At 32.2% G+C, this 16,894-nt stretch overlaps 1 protein-coding gene across 4 annotated transcripts in view; it reads right to left on the bottom strand.

Moving 5' to 3' along the window:
- The window catches only part of LOC127707408 (G protein-activated inward rectifier potassium channel 3-like), a 78,243-nt gene that overhangs the window by 36,174 nt on the left and 25,175 nt on the right, over nucleotides 1-16,894 (bottom strand). For 3 of the 4 annotated variants that reach the window (XR_007984850.1, XM_052211897.1, XM_052211894.1), the window contains exon 3: nucleotides 9,141-9,241. Coding sequence is in view for 2 of the 4 variants with exons in the window: in XM_052211894.1 (XP_052067854.1) it covers nucleotides 9,141-9,188 (48 nt within the window). In the remaining 2 variants the exon portion in view is untranslated. Of the gene's footprint in view, nucleotides 1-9,140; nucleotides 9,305-16,894 lie in introns of those variants that run through there. The other variant, XM_052211895.1, reaches the window with a different exon arrangement.

Here is a 16,894-nt window from a genome sequence, read left to right as displayed (position 1 = left end):
TTACTGGCATCAGTAATGTTAAAGTCAGATATCTAATACATTTATCTACAAACATGTAATCAGTAATCCATTTTGGTTGGCAACACATAAATATTCTAAGAATGAGAAGATTCAACTGTCACTTTTTCTCAAATTGAAATGACTTATTTCTAGAGTGTCAACATGTACAGTGAGGTTATTCTGCAAGTCAGATATGCAGAGACTGATAGATTGTTTTAGCTTAATATCCGGCTTCAAATATTTCAGTCAAATTCAGGACCAAAACAAATCAAAGGATTAAACATGTTAGGTAAGTATGCAAAGTGGGTCAACTGAGATGGGGGAAAAGTTGCACTGCTACTGGAAAAAAAGTGTGTTGGGTAAGCCAAGGGCAGAAATTTAGCCTAGAAAAAGGTCACCTATAGACACGTCAGAATTATACAAAGTCCTTTTTTTCTTCCCAACAGTGTGCATCAGATCTAATGTGCCTTTTTGGACTGGAAAAGACTTGGTATTTATACAATACAGACATTACTTCAACGTAAGTCTTACTGTTGGACAGAATAGGTCCAGGTGACCGGTCCAGGTGACCCTATTTCTATATCACATGCAGCTCTTGGAGTGAAATAGGTGAACATGTGAAGAAGTATATTAGAAAAAATAAATAACTGACAGTCCATGAAATTTCAAAAAGTACCAACATGTGTTCTTTTCTAAGCTTTATAACAAATTCTTGCAACAATGAGGAGACATATGTCTCTAATTCTGTCAGAAATACCTAATTATAAGACAATTAGCGAAACTATAGCTCTACAAATATCATCACTTACTAAGGAAAGCAAGTCATAACATGGGTAATATCTGGCACCTACCATATTTTTTTTAATGATTTCTTGTATTATTCTTATTCAATTTCCTTCTTTGTGTTTTTTCCCCATTGATTCCTACATTCATTCACATCCAAATAATGGTTTGAGCAGATGCTGTTTGTGATCATATCCATACAAACAAGATTGCACCCTGTCCATAAACTGAAATGTTTCTTTTCATTAATATATCCAAGGGGCACAACTCCTATAACAATAACATTCAAATTTCATCTGCCATAATTTGCTGATATATACACATACATTTCATTGCACTCCAATGCAGATGATGTAAGAGTACATTGGCTAGAGGTATAGGGGGAGGGTTGAGATCTCAAAAAACATGTTTAACCCCGCCACATTTTTGCGCCTGTCCCAAGTCAGGAGCCTCTGGCCTTTGTTAGTCTTGTATCATTTTTAATTTTAGTTTCTTGTTCATAATTTGGAGTTTAGTATGACGTCCATTATCACTGAACTAGTATACATATTTGTTTAGGGGCCAGCTGAAGGACGCCTCCAGGTGCGGGAGTTTCTCGCTGCATTGAAGACCCATTGGTGGCCTTCGGCTGTTGTCTGCTCTATGGTCAGGTTGTTGTCTCTTTGACATATTCCCTATTTCCATTCTCAATTTTATTACATTGTTGATTTTCCATATTATTTTAATTTCAATGTGTACAAGTCTACCAAAAAGTTAGTTAGCCCTTATTTGACCAACACATCAAAAATATTACTGATGTAAACCTTTGACACAATTTTCATCAAACTTCATGAGAAATTTTGGCACAAGTACTTACAATGTAGATTCATATTAATTGTTTTCTGAGGGGTATTAGTCTTCTTGTATCTATCAACCCAGTCATCAAAAGAGGCTTGAGTTTACAATTCACTCACCAAGTTTGGATTCTTCTACAAGTCCATCAAAGTGAATTCCTTTTTGCCAAAAAAAAAACCAATTATGTTCGAAAATCACTTTTCATTGTCTATCAATATCTCCTTTATGAAAAGTTAATTAATTTCTACAGTAACACAGTAGTTCAGTTTTTGTTACAGTATCAATGTCATAGTGAATCAATAAAAAAACATATGGTGACCAACTTATAACCTATAGGTACCTCATTCATTTGCTGGCAAGGTAACAGCTTTGGATAAACAATTATACAATAAAGAAATCACCTCTCTTGTTACAGCTTATGTTAGAGAGAGAGGTGACATATTACTTAGATGAATGTATGTTATGTACAAATGTAACAAGAAGTATCAAAAGTACTAACATCAACAACAACAAAATATGCACAAGATTGAAATGAAGCCAGTGAGATGGATATTACAACTTCCTATTTTTCTTGCAGTAATTTTCCAAATGAACCAGTAATTTTGGTCACACATATTTCTGATCTGTCTGATGTTTGCTTCAGTCAATGCAAGAAAACAAATTGATAGAAATGGAACAAAGTGAGATTTACTTTAAATTTGGAGCAAGTGAATAATCACAAGAAAACATGACATTTTTTGTGAAGTATACAAAAATTGAAAAAGATTCGTAAATCACTTTTCTGAAAATCATTCTATCAGGAATAACTGAAAGAGGCATTACTGTTTAAAACAGTTTTAAAAAAAGGGGGCTTCTCACCGCCCTTCTTTTAGTACATAAGTTCTCTGGTCCATATCTATCATTAACGTGACCTCATACTAATGTGAACCAATGTATTCATTACATTTATAATGATCAGAAATCCTGATCTTCATCATTTGCTAGATCATTGTTCTATCTTTTCTATAAATATATCACTTAACTGTAATGGGACATGTTAGTTGGATATTGAAATCTTTTTGACTTATAAACAAATCATTCAATTAGCCTGTTATCAATTTCTAAATCCAAGAAAAAAATCTCAATTCCCAGAAGAGAGACAAAGACAATTCATCATTAACTATGAAGTTTTCTGGGAAATTTTCATATAAACAAATATTGCTTGTCTTGTATTGTTTCCTTGTAAGATTAATGATTTAGGGAAATGCTGATTAAGATCTGATAGACTTAAATACATGAATAATCATTTAATTTCATAATTTTTTTTGTTCAGAATATATTTCCCATTCTTGAAAATAGGACAAAAAATTGTATCATCTCTCTTGAAAAGATTGCATAATTTTATCTGCAATACTAAATAAATATGCCATATATTCCTATAAAGCATCGTACTATTAAGAATTCTTTTTGTTATACTTGCACATTAATAGTACATTATAATACAATGTACTGAGAAAAATATTGATTTTAATAATTCTGTGGTTAAAGAACTGAAACAAATCCTTCACTTTTTACTGTAGTTGCATGAATCATTGCTGCAATTCATTTGAAATGCACATGAAATTTTTCTTTTGCATTAATGAACTTAATACAAAGTTCTAATATTATTAATTTCTTTCCTCTTCAATCAATTCTTCTTGAGAAGAATGCAGACTAAAACATTGATTATGTCTCATCTGAGGTGATCCACAGATAGTTAAGGATGGAATATACTTAATAACTTCAAAAACATTGTCCAAGGACAGGTTGAAATACCTAATACACAATTAAGGATGTTCGCTACTCTGTTTCAAAATAACAAGCTTTTTAAAAGACTGTTCTAAATTGATAGTATATAAATGAAGGAACTAAAAAAGCAGAAAAAAATGAAGGGTCCGTGTGCTTGTTTTCGAGATATAAGCCATTGAAAATTTGGCGGGAAATGATTCTCTCTAGATTTTTCATACATTAAACATGGACACCTTTTTTCTTTCAAAAACAATGAAAAAATAACAAGGATTCTATAGGATTTTCAAATATGGCTTTTTAAACTATATGTAATAAAATTATGAAAAGAAAAGTAGGGGTTAGTGGGCAAATTTTTTTAATGGCAATACATGGATAAAACCTGAGGATTCTGAAAATCTGGCAGAAATTCAAAAACAAGAGGAGCAAACATCCTTAAATGTCAAATATCAGCACATTACAGGGTCTCATTGGCCGAGTGGTCTAAGTAGTTCAACTTTTGTATCCCTAGCCTTTCAACACAGGTTGTGAGTTTGAACCCTGCACTTGGCAGGTGTATTTGACTACAATCTTAATCGACTAGGATTGTCACTTTCCTACCAAGAAGGTCTTGGTTCTCTTCAGGCACTCTGGCTTCAACCACCAATGAAAACTGACCACAACAAAATAGCCAACAGTGCTGAAAAAAGTGTTAAAACACTAAAAATCAATCAATCAGCACATTACTGTTAGAGCATGTAGCTAGATTAACAGCAGTAGATTAGCTGAAATTGATAAACCAGTGAATCAACTGGGGTGAGATAGACAAGACAGGAAAGAATAGAGAAGAGTGGTTAGATTAAGTCCTTGCCCTATGTGCCTCCATGAATAACAAGGACTAGATGGTAAGTAAGGTACAAGACTGTTTATGTCAACAATTGTCAATCCAGTGGATGCTTGAAAATGCTTTCAAATTGTAATGTAAATTTCATTTTTTTTATTTTTTTTTCTATTTAGCCTTGGTTGCTATATCTTTTAGTCCTTTCAATCCTTTCAGTATAAAAAACAAACTGATTTCAATAAAGTTGAACATCAAAGTTGTCAACCCTTGAGTGTTAAAGGATTTGTCAACCTGTGAGCTGTAAACCAAGTGGTAAAGTGAACTTGAAAACACCTTTCTTTTTGATGTTAACTTCATATGAAGGCAATAATTGTACAATGTCTCAATCAAACTGATATTGCTGAAAGTTATTGAAGGCTAAAATCTAAAAATTGTTTCTGATTTATCTCTCTCTACTTAAGAAGATATTGTAGATTAATCCCTTAATGCATGTACCATCTGTTGGTTGTTATACCTAAACCATTTCATAATGTGTCTTCATCAGGTTTTACTAATAGGAAGTAAAATAATAGATAAATAAAATATCAATAATTACGATTGGAAAGTTACATATCACATTAAAACAAATCTATAGCTATCTTAGGAGAAATTGTTAGCTACTATAAGTTATCTGCGTTCATATCCGTAGATATGGATATTTTAACACCCTGAAGTATCTGAGGCGCAGCCGAAGGGTGTACAGGGTACTGAAGGGTGTTAAAATATCCATATCTACGGATATGAACGTAGATAACGAATTTATCCCAGGTCTTAGTCTAAATCTGGCGATTTTTAGAAAAATTCGACCACAAAGTTAAACGTGAAAGCAACGTTTTTTCATTTTTTAAATATCTTTTATTGAAATTTGGGAATTTGACATATTTTTAACGGGGTGTAGGGTACTACCTTTGGTAGAACCCTACAGGTAGACAAATATAAGACGTTTTTAAACTAGAGACAGAGAAACTGAAATGGGTCGAATTTGGCACGCAATGTTGTGAGAGTTACATCATAAACAGTGTCTCGTCAACGTGGGTCATTTGCATAGCTAGGTCAGTAGTACCATTCATTGACAATGTGTCTGCATAGTGATGCATTTACTAAAATGAGTGCAAATAATCGATATAATAAGATAAAATCGTTAGTGGATTAAATATTTAATTATACAGACATCATGGAAAATCTACAGAATTCGATATTTCATAAGGAACAACCATGGAACTAAGGAAAATGCGCGTGAAATTCCCTGATGTAATGGGTAGCAACGTCCGGGGATATGGGTTAGCAACACCCAGGGGCTATGGGTTTTGTAACGATGTGCGTTAACCAATCAGAATCCTAGAAATATACTAAGCCGGGGATAAAATATTATGTGACAGGTTTTCACATGTTTTTTTTTTAAATAGTCACTGAAGTTTATAAAAATTGCAGCAGTAATGACAGTGTCCATAGCTTTTTTTTTTTTTTATCTAATGATACATTCTCGTTTACAATACAAACTGTTTGACCTTGCCAACAACCTTGAAACACAGTACTGTACATTCCTAGCTGCAGTACACAATTGATACATCAGAAACAAACACATACTTAACCAAAGAAAAACTGCAAAATGAATCATAAGACGTAAACAAAAATAATGCTTCAAAATAATGTTATTTTGCTTTGGTTTTTTCATTGTGTTGGAATACCTGATGTAATTAATTAAGATATTTTTTAAACTGGTATCCACTCAGCCTTAAATTTGAAATCCCCTTCGCTTGACTTTTTTTTAAGGAATTAATAACAAGCAGATAATATCTTCAATATTCTTTGACACAACTTTTCCTATAAATATTAATTACGTCTTAAATAAACAATTGTTATCATATCTACATGATCTATACTTTTCTTGTATAATTCATCATGTTTGCAACTGAAATTGAACAGGCCATTTACTGATTGAAATTTAAAGTCACATATATGAATATTTGTAAAATATTGGAAACTGCTGTATATAAAGATTCACTTTCCTTTTTTTTAAAACAAAGTCAGAGACTATGTAACATAAAGTCTATTCAAGAGTCCGAGATTTCTGGATAATTTGTATCAAATGGACAGAAGCTACAATTTTCAGTAAAAGAAATTTTTAATTCCTGTATGCCAAATGTTTGCATAAAATTGTAGCTATTATCCATGTGAACTTTTCTACAATATGTGGGTCTTCAACTTTTATAAATCTCAAAAAAACATCAAATTAGTTTCCTTAAACTATATGAATTGGTGAAGTTTAAAATCTAGTGATGATTTTGTCTAAAATATCTTTATCTGAATCTTGCAGTTTTTAGGGATAAAATTGACACATTCTTAACATACATGAATGCAAATTTATTATTTCTTTGAATTTCAGCGACACGGAAAACTGGGCATATCCTTTTCACCATATTTGTTTTGTAACCCATTGGGCATTCAATGTCATGAATTGGATTATTTAGTGTATAAAACCAGGTTTAACCCTGTACCATGTCAGGAATATGGCAGTTGTTTTCACTTGTTCCACTGATTGGTAGCCTTTGATTTTGTCAGTTTCATCGACTTCCCTTTTTTCAAATTGCCTTGGAGTTTGATATTTTTGTTATACTTTTTTATTGATGTTCCAGAGTGAACATAATACTCCCACATTGATGCATCAAAGGTCTTACGTAATAATATGCTGAAATCAGTCGATTTCTGTAGACTTTTTACATAACCACGGAAATTTTCCATATCAAATATTCAATGCTCAATGTAAATCCCAATGATGCATTATTGAGAAGTTAATGTAGCTTCAAACCATATTGTCAAATCAAAAACTGGAATAATGAACTCAAAGACTGATTACAAAATCTTCCTGATAGGATGAAAATAGTTCAATGCTCAATAGAGTTAAGCAACTGAAAAATAAAGAACTTGACAGAACTTGAGGACTTTGGTACTTAATAAATAAATGGAAAATGTGTCCATGGGACACAGATGACGCCCCCGTTTGCATATAATGTTGTAAAACGGCATAACTCAAATACGGTAAAACTGACACCACCCAAATTCGATCTTGATTTATGTTTTGTGGTACTAAGCATTGTGGACAAGTTTCAAAACATTTGGTTGAGGCAAACTAAAGTTAGAGAATGGAAACCAATTTCTTGATGTACTTACGAACGGACAAACCTTTACCTCAGGTAAAAAATGATCATAAGGCAATGACCGCTGTAAAAGGATTATGAACTTAAAATAAGATACAGACAAACAGTCAATTGACATGTCACATATTGAGAAAATCATCCAGTGGGCTTATAATTTGTCCAACTTTGATGAGGACTAAAATTCTCTGCATTATGTTAAAAGTGTAATTTAAAGTCTATTTGACACATTATAGATTAGCAATTAAAAGCTACTACAAATCTGAGGGTAAATAAGGGACAGCCATATCAAAACAAGTTGGCTCTTTTCTGAAATAGGTGGAATAACAATCTTCAATGTCTATAACATTGTGTTAAAGTTAAACAAGGCCTGGTCAACTTAAATTAAAGTCTTTAGATAAAATGCCATCATGTCTTCAGAATGGACAATGTCATTCAGCTTCTTGCCTGTTGTAAAATAGTATGAATATATCAGTGTTACGTTATACCGCATCAAACTACAAAAATACTTATGGAAAAGAAATATCTGCTGGATATGTCAGATTGAATCAAACTTTAATTGGTTTCAAAATTTACATAACTGTTTACTGGAAACTACTACAATACCACAATATATTTAAAATAAATTGGGAATGTGTCCATGGGACACAGATGATGCCCCCGCTTGCATACAACATTATAAAGGGACATAACTCAAGAACGGTAAAATTGAGGCTACCTTAATTCAAACTTGATCTGAGTATTGTGGTAATACACAATGTGCATAAGATTCAAAATGTTTTGTTGAGGCAAACTAAAGTTAGAGAAAGGAAACGAAAAATTCAGCAATTTTTCCATTTGTAAAGGGGCATAACTCTAGAATGGTAAAAGTGACGCCACCAAAATTCAAATTAAACTGTGTTTTGTGGTAATAAGCATTGTGTATAAGTTTCATAATATTTGGTTGAGGCAAACTTCAGAGAACGGAAACGAAAAATTCAACAATTTTTCCATTTGTAAAGGGGCATAACTCTTGAAAGGTAAAAGTGATGCCCCCAAAATTCAAAATTGATCTGTGTTTCGTGGTAATAAGCATTGTGTATACGTTTCATAATATTTGGTTGAGGCATACATAAAATAGAGAACGGAAACATAAAATTCAGCATTATTTTTCATTTGTAAAGGGGAATAACTCTAGAATGGTAAAAGTGACGCCACCAAAATTCAAATTTGATCTGTTTTTTGTGGTAATAAGCATTGTGTATAAGTTTCATAACATTTGGTTGAGGCAAACTAAAGTTAGAGAACAGAAACCAATTTCGGGATGTACGTACATGGATAAACCTTAATTCCCCCTCCGCTACAGCGGGGGCATAAAAAATAGTTTTTTTGTTGGGGGAGCATTTATCTTTTTGATTTTTTTTTTAATCACAAACCAATCTAAAATTTCAAAATCAATTCAAGTATTTCAATATATTCTTTTTCCACAAAAATTTGTAATGAACTTTACTTCACCTTTACAGAATTTTGTTGCTCTTATTTTAAACCTAAAATAATATAAAATATATTAAGCATCACTTAACCTTATGGATAATTACATTGTTATTCTTATCTGACATTATACAGCATTAGGCTAAGGTACTTACATACTCAGGAAAGATTATTTCAAATCCAATTATAGCAAATTACAAGGCAACATATCCAGCATTTAAATAACAGATATATGGAATATATTCCTAGGAATATACCTGCTGAATAAAATTTACCTGATTTTCACTGGAACAATTAAGAATTAAATTATCCTCATTTTTCATGTGGTCAGCAATTGCTCCTCAATTTCACCTGGTTCATAGTTTTCAAAACATCACTGAAATATAAAAGCATGTTGACAATAGAACATGTGTTGAGAATCAATATATAGAAGAAACATGACAAATCCTGGCTACTGATGCTACTGTGTTACATATGGCATAGTGGAAATTATTGACTGGTTATAGGGGAGATGGTTTAAATTCACTCATAATTCATGTCAATTAATAACAATTATAGGTTCTGGTTGTGAGTAGCCAACTTATTCAATTATTAAAATAATATCTCCAGCAATCTACCTGACAGGTATTACACAATTCAATTGTTCTTTTGTTTTCTAATAACTCAATATCTGTCAAAAGTTGTTAAATCTATCATCTTTACTAATTTATGCATATATCTCAATTATTACCATGATTTTTTTTTGTTTAATTCAGTGTATATGTTTCTCCTAATTTTCCAGAATGCAAATTGTTCTGCAAACAGAACATATTTTACATTATCGCTATTTCACGAAATTTTCCTTTGATCTTACGGACTGATAATTTCCTTTCTCAGCACAGTAGAGCGGTATAAAAAATTATCGCTAGAAACTAAGGGCACACGTGTCCGTTGTCAATGAAATTCACAACGTCGTCACAGGTAAAATAGCGATAAACAGATCATCATTGGTCATCTCAACTCGATTGCTTTTCTCACTTTCGCCGTACCGGCTCAAGCGAGAAAATCAATCTCGTTGAGATGACCAATGATAATCTATAATTATAACATGTACTGTTAAGTTGTTATATAAACCATGCATCAAGAGGAGATATAAAGGAAATCAATGTACAGGGTCTTAAAGTTGTCAAAGGCACAAAGGTTACCATCTACCTGTAACCAGTTTTAACAAGTCAGTGGTGCAATTTAGATGAAACATTTTGTCTGTACATTTCTGATTCATGTGAATGTACTAAGGTTGCAACTTCCTCAAACAAAAGTTAACCTAAGGCATTTCTGGTGGTTCTTTTATGGCACTTTTGGTTTTAATATTTTATATTTCTGGCTTTCCAAACTTTATGTCTTGAGTGTACGTGATGCAGGTTATTCTCGAAACACTTGTTAAGGGCACAGACATAGGTATCAAATATTTTATAACTACCACCACTGGGTAAGTACGGCTCACATAGTAGCCAGTTCTTTCAAACTGGCATGACTGTATTATTATGGTTTATTTGTTTGGTTTTTTTTTTGTGTGTACCAAACTGTCTATAGTCACATAATTTCTGATGTTATACAAGAATTCTAACCTGACCTTTTTGAAATCTTGTCTTTTGTGAGATCACACAAAGGCCCGAGGCATTAAGATACTGTGGATTTATTTTCATGGGTACCATTTTTACACATGCAGTTTAATGGTTGATTGTTCAACTTTTGCAGAGTAAGGACTTTAAATTTACATGGTTAGTCCTGAACATGCATGAATTATTTGCCACTAGATGTTAAGCAACCAACAGTCAATCAACATGCTATAGTAAAGTGTTCAATGGTTGACACTACTTCTTAACTGGAGTTTGCGAAAAAAAAAATTCTACAAGTGAGAATTAATTGGAGAAAGTCATCCTTGTTAAAAGTATAAAGAATACGAGTGAAGGGCAATCAGTTCAGCGAACTATAAGACAAAGAATAAAAGAATGATTATTATTTCTGCAGATCAACAAGTGCTGATGAACAGGAAGTCTGTAATTTCTATTATTAATGTGACAATATCTTTGATGTTTCTCCTTTAATGAGTGGCTAACATGCAAATATTAACCAATAATACCAAGTGAAGTCAAGTGGCAAGAAGTCAAATGGAACTGCATTAATTCCTAAATTGAACTGGAAAAGTAAACTTACAAAAATTTTTAAATGTCAAATTAATGACTATTTTTGCATGCAACAAATTAACACCGAATGGTATTATTACCTTTTTTATTATGCAAAGACTCAGAGCATCCAAAATAGAAGACATTATTGACTTTTAAGTGAGAGTCAGACACTGTATAAAAGCTATTAATACAATGTCTCATGATGTATTACACATGTATATGAATTTTGCTGATTTTGCATTACAAAACTAGAAATTTTCTAATAATAGGAAAATGAAGTATTCTTGTAAAAGTCTGTTAAAAATGTTGAAGCTCTTAATCTACTTTTGTACAGTGCATTTTATTACATTGATTTTTATATATCTCTTTACTAATGTTATTAGGTTTGCTGGGAAATGAGACATACATTCAAAATGCTTGACACATAAACACATTAATATATGCCATAAACATAGTGATCTTCTAAGTTATATAACAATTTTTTCAAAATACTATTTTCACTTTAGCTGGAAAATCTTTTTTGAAAAACTGATTGGATTCAAATAGCGTGAATTGCTCGTAAGGTAGAAATAAGCCATACATCGATATTGGCATAAAAATCAGGAGGAAATTTTTTTATAAAATTTTCCATCGATTTTTACATCGCGATGACCGTGAGGGCATTCCGATGTATTGCTATCGCCTAGATTTCCATTACGTAACTTTCATTTTGGGTTTGTAACCGATCTATAAACATGATAAATACAGGGATATTAACAAGTGCAAACTAACATTCCTTATCGTTTGTTATAAATACTTCTCTTCAATGAATACTGATAAAAATATTTTTGTTTAAAACATAAATTAATAATATGAAAATGTTTTGTCGTTAGATATATATATATATATATATATAAGTAAAAAATCATTGATAATATCTATGCACATGTACCGATAATTGTGTTAATGCATGCGGAAGAATATCTCAAGAACATTTTGCGACAATCCCTGCAAGGACCGGTAACTCTGCATGGAAGATTGTTTTTGCAGGAAAATATGAATGCCTACTCATATCCAATCTTTTAGAAAAATCGAATGTTTACAGAAGTGTGTCCACCATGCACTTGCACTGCACTTATTAGAATAGTAGAATAGAATGATATACAGATGGATGAAAATTATATATACATATTACTGTTATATTGTGACACTATTAAACTCAATGGCTAAGAGGAACTGTTTTTATTCAGTGCCTAGTTACAATCTGAACTGCCTTGTTAGGGACAGTTCTTTTTATACAACTACGAATGTGACTTTAATTTAGAAAGAATTTTGTTTATGATAGGTACTTACTTTTAGAAAGCCCAATGCCACAAATATAATTGTTCTAAAAAGTGACCATTACTTTTGGTCCCATATACTTAACGTTAGGTTAATTAGAGCAAACCTATTTAAGTTAAAAAAGAGGGACGAAAGATACCAGAGGGACAGTCAAACTCATAGATCGAAAACAAACTGACAACGCCATGGCCAAAAATAAAAACACAAACAGACAAATAATAGTACAGATGACACAACATAGAAAACTAAAGACTAAGCAACAAGAACCCTACCAAAAACTGGGGGTCATCTCAGGTGCACCGGAAGGGTAAGCAGATCCTGCTCCACATGTGGCACCCATCATGTTGCTTATGTTATTACAAATCCGGTAAATAGTCTAATTCGGTAGGTCACATTCCTGAAAAGGGAAGGGTATTGTAGTTACGACATAAGGAACATATCCGATATCATCTGTGAAACGGTTATTCCATAACGGTCAACCAACTCGTGATTGCGTCCTTAAAATTTACGAAGGGATGATTTCAACATCACCATTTGGAACTCTTGGTTTAATAGCTTCCTTGTGAGCAGCAATCCTCTATCAAGGAAATCATGATAGGAAATACAAGCCCGGGAATATCGTTAAATTAACTGGCCACAACAAGATGACCACCCGTTACTTAATGCAAAAGCAATTGTCATAAACTTGAACATCCCTAAAGCCAAAGCATGTACATATAGAAAGTCACGTTTGTAATTTAACAATAATACATACTTTGATTTTATAATTATAAATAAACTTTACCAAATACATTTAATAATTGCAATTCTTTCGATCACTGCATAGTGTTACAATATTGATATAATATATAACAACAAACCAGTGTATACTAATTTGTATCACTACAATATAATAGTTATTACGGTGAGGTTGAATTTCCTGTCATTTATGCATTATCCACGCACGAACTTGTCTCAGAAAAAAATATATCTCTGTACATTAACCTCAGTTTCAGGTATAGAGATGGGATTTTTTTCTTTGACAAGTGCTTTTGACCATTCACAAGAACTTGCGGTCATCCGATGTTCAGTACTTCAGTACTTTGATTATAGATCTTTTATTGCTGATCATTTATACTGTTACAGTTATTACAGTTTCTGTCTATATATAATAATTTTCAAAATAACAGACAAAATGCTGTAAATCTAAAAAAATACTGTAAATTCAGAAATTATTTTTGATTTTTGAAGACTGGACAAAGGAAAATCTGCATACAGATATAATTTTCCAATATCAGAATGCGAATTCTTATTATTGTGATACTCACCCATTCGCATTAATAAAAACCTCACAATAAATCCAAATTTTCAGTAATATACTCCTGTAAGAAGTTGAAAGTTTCAGTCATCTTGACTTTTTTTTTATATTTTGTATTGCATGATCATTTTTATTGTTTAAAGACTGCTTCTATCTATCAATTATAATTTTCAAGGTAGAAAGGCAAATGTGCTAAAATGAGTCAAACAATTGCCATTTCAGGGCAATCATTCCTAGGAGTTAATTTCTAGTTTCAGATATATATAAGCTTTAGGATCTTATACTGCTGATCATTTTTATTGTTTACAGTTTCTGACTATTGTAGTTTTTAAAGTAGGGCAAACACACTGGTTTCACATACATTTGCATTAGTGGTAGACCAAGTATTGCTGATCTTTTTTAGCTGTCTACACAGATTCTCTCTATTTATTATAGTTTCCAAGATAATAACTAAAATTGTTAATAGCCTATGCCAAAAATTTTAGGCCAATTACTCCTATCACAAGTCATCTTATAATAAGACTACACACTTAAAGTAGGTAGATATTGAAGCCTGAAATGTTAAAGAAATAAAAACTTTGAGAAGAGTAAATGTTCAACTTATACCAAAAGGAAAAGGGAAAATTAAATTTTCAGAGACCTCTAGGTCAGTATACTCTTGCGAGATCTATAACTGATCTTTTCCACTTACATGAGAGCTCTAAACATAAGCTGAGCAATCACCCGAGCATGATGACTAATACCTGGATTACAAACTTATGGTATTTGAACTCATAACACTTGATTAATATGCACACATTTACATTGACACTTACCCTTAACATTGAAAGGAAGGATTGACGGCTAAAATATTACTTTCATTTCAAAGATTTGATATTTCAGCAAATTATAACATCAAGACTGCATTACTACCATGTACGATAATTTAAATAAAGTCACAATAGAAGCCAAAATTTTGTTTATTATATGTTTTCCTAATTCATCCTATATCATTAGGTTTAATGTTTACCTTAACATTGAAAATCAGTTGAATAAAGTTGAAGGCTAAAATAATGCTTTCATGTAAGAGACTTGATATTTCGACAAATCATAAAATCACAAATTCATGATTCTGCAATATATGACAGATAATTATCCTGCAACAGATAACTTTCAAACACTATAGAAATAGAATGTCACTATCAATCCATCATTCTGCCACAGAAGAAGGTCCATGAAGGACCGAAACCGGTTAGTTTATGAATCATCACCAGGCACTGTTAATCATATGTTTTCGGCATTACCGTTACTTTTTGAAAAGTATTCAATTTATATCTACAGAATTTATTTCTATGTCGAACTTAACTTAACCTAAAAATTTAAATACTATATTGGCTATTGGTTCATTTTACAGTAAGCCATGGGAGGTATTTCTATACTAGCACCTGCTGATCCTTTACCTTAGATTGACCTTTTACCTTTTGATATTGAAAGTTAGTGGGGTTGTCATTGGGATCAAAGCTTGGGGATGCAAAAGAAATGCAAGCAGCTTGTTCAGTCATATCTATGTTTTGTATACATAGAGACAATGAAGAGAGTATTATCTCTATTTTTCAAGAATTGAAATCAAGGTCATAAGATTGACCATACATTATTATAAAAGCCATTTGAATAATATGAAGTGTTGCAGGAGGATTTACTGTTCTTGACTGTGACTGAGACTACTATAACACATATATTAAATGAATAGCCACTTGAAGCAAACTTTAAGGAGATTTTTATATATTTTTGCTAATGATCATCAGACAACTCCTTTAGTCCAAATGAAGTTCAATGAAGTGGATGTAAGTTATTGGAATGCACCGTAATTACCTTCAACAATGAGAAAACCTATACCGTGCAGTCAGCTTCAAAAGTCCCCGACATGGAAAATATATAACAATTCACTAGAGGAAACGAAGTGTCTACAATAACAAAGCAATTTACGAAAATTCAAATATACAGGCTCCTGACTTGAGACGGGCACATAAAGAATGTGACAATGTTAAATATTTTTAGGCGCTCATCACCACCACTAGCATGGGACATTGGTGTAACGACATAACATAAAAACAAACTTTAAACATAATTTGAAAATAGTTCATTTCTATTTAATCAGGCTGACTGTACATGAAATATTTGCCATTGACAAGCAGTTGTGAATCGAAGTTGAATTGACAGAAAGGTGACATCAATATATGCTATCATATTTAACATTCTTGTTTAGATCTGATATTGCTACGTATTTATACATTCCGCATTATTTTTGGCTTCTCAGAATTTTCACATGGTAAACTGTCAGCAGTTACCCAGCAAAAAAATGTTATAGGGAACCTATTTACAAAGCATCATGCCGACAACAATTAACATGGTTTGTCACCAAACATTGAACAAGCACATTTATATTTGATGTGGCTAAAAAAACTAAAGCAAATCACAACTCTTTTCATCTGAGTTGCTCAATTATTAGGGTTACAAAAAGCATAGCGATATAACTAAACCATACGACACTTTAACAATAGACAATATTCAAATTTTCCAAAAACTTTACGGCTCTGTATTGAAGCACAAAATTTCTTGTCTGGGATTTTGAAAGAGGGCACATATTTCTGGTGTTGAAAAAATGTCATCGTAATTTACACTAATGTGGTTCTATTTATGTAAACAGAGGTAATTTGATTATTCAGTCACATAATTTTGAAGCTTCTTCGTTCTGATTTACATGTACTTGCGGTTGATGCTTCTTTTGGAGTTTTTGTAGTTTTTGCAGTCTTTGCAGCAGGGACGTATAGACATCCTCAGATTCAATATCTGATGCAGTATATTCACCACGTAAAAGATCAAGATTGAGATCACTATCATCCCAAGATAAAAAATCAATGTTACTGGACATTGTGAATTGAAAATTGAAAATGCCGGCGATATTTTGGGAACATGTATATAATTTGTAGGGCTTATGTTTGCTTTATGTATCCATTGCAGTTATAACCTCTTTGCTGATCTGTTACGTAAGGAAATTACTCCTTTACCTTTAATGAAATTTTTTCTCTCTTCTGTGATCGCCGCTTATTACATTGTTTGCAAAAACTTGACCTAATTATCAGACGGAAATTAAAAAAAAGTGGGGGGGGGGGGGGGTTGAAACTTGTTAGAAAAAAAAAAATTTAAGTTGGATAATCTGAATGAGGGTCTGGATGGGGGTTCTTTATTTCCTATAATTTCTATG

This window comes from Mytilus californianus, unplaced genomic scaffold (assembly GCF_021869535.1).
Source record: "Mytilus californianus isolate M0D057914Y unplaced genomic scaffold, xbMytCali1.0.p SCAF_7, whole genome shotgun sequence".
NCBI classification, from domain to species: domain Eukaryota; kingdom Metazoa; phylum Mollusca; class Bivalvia; order Mytilida; family Mytilidae; genus Mytilus; species Mytilus californianus.
This window is presented reverse-complemented; position numbering and strand designations above follow the sequence as displayed.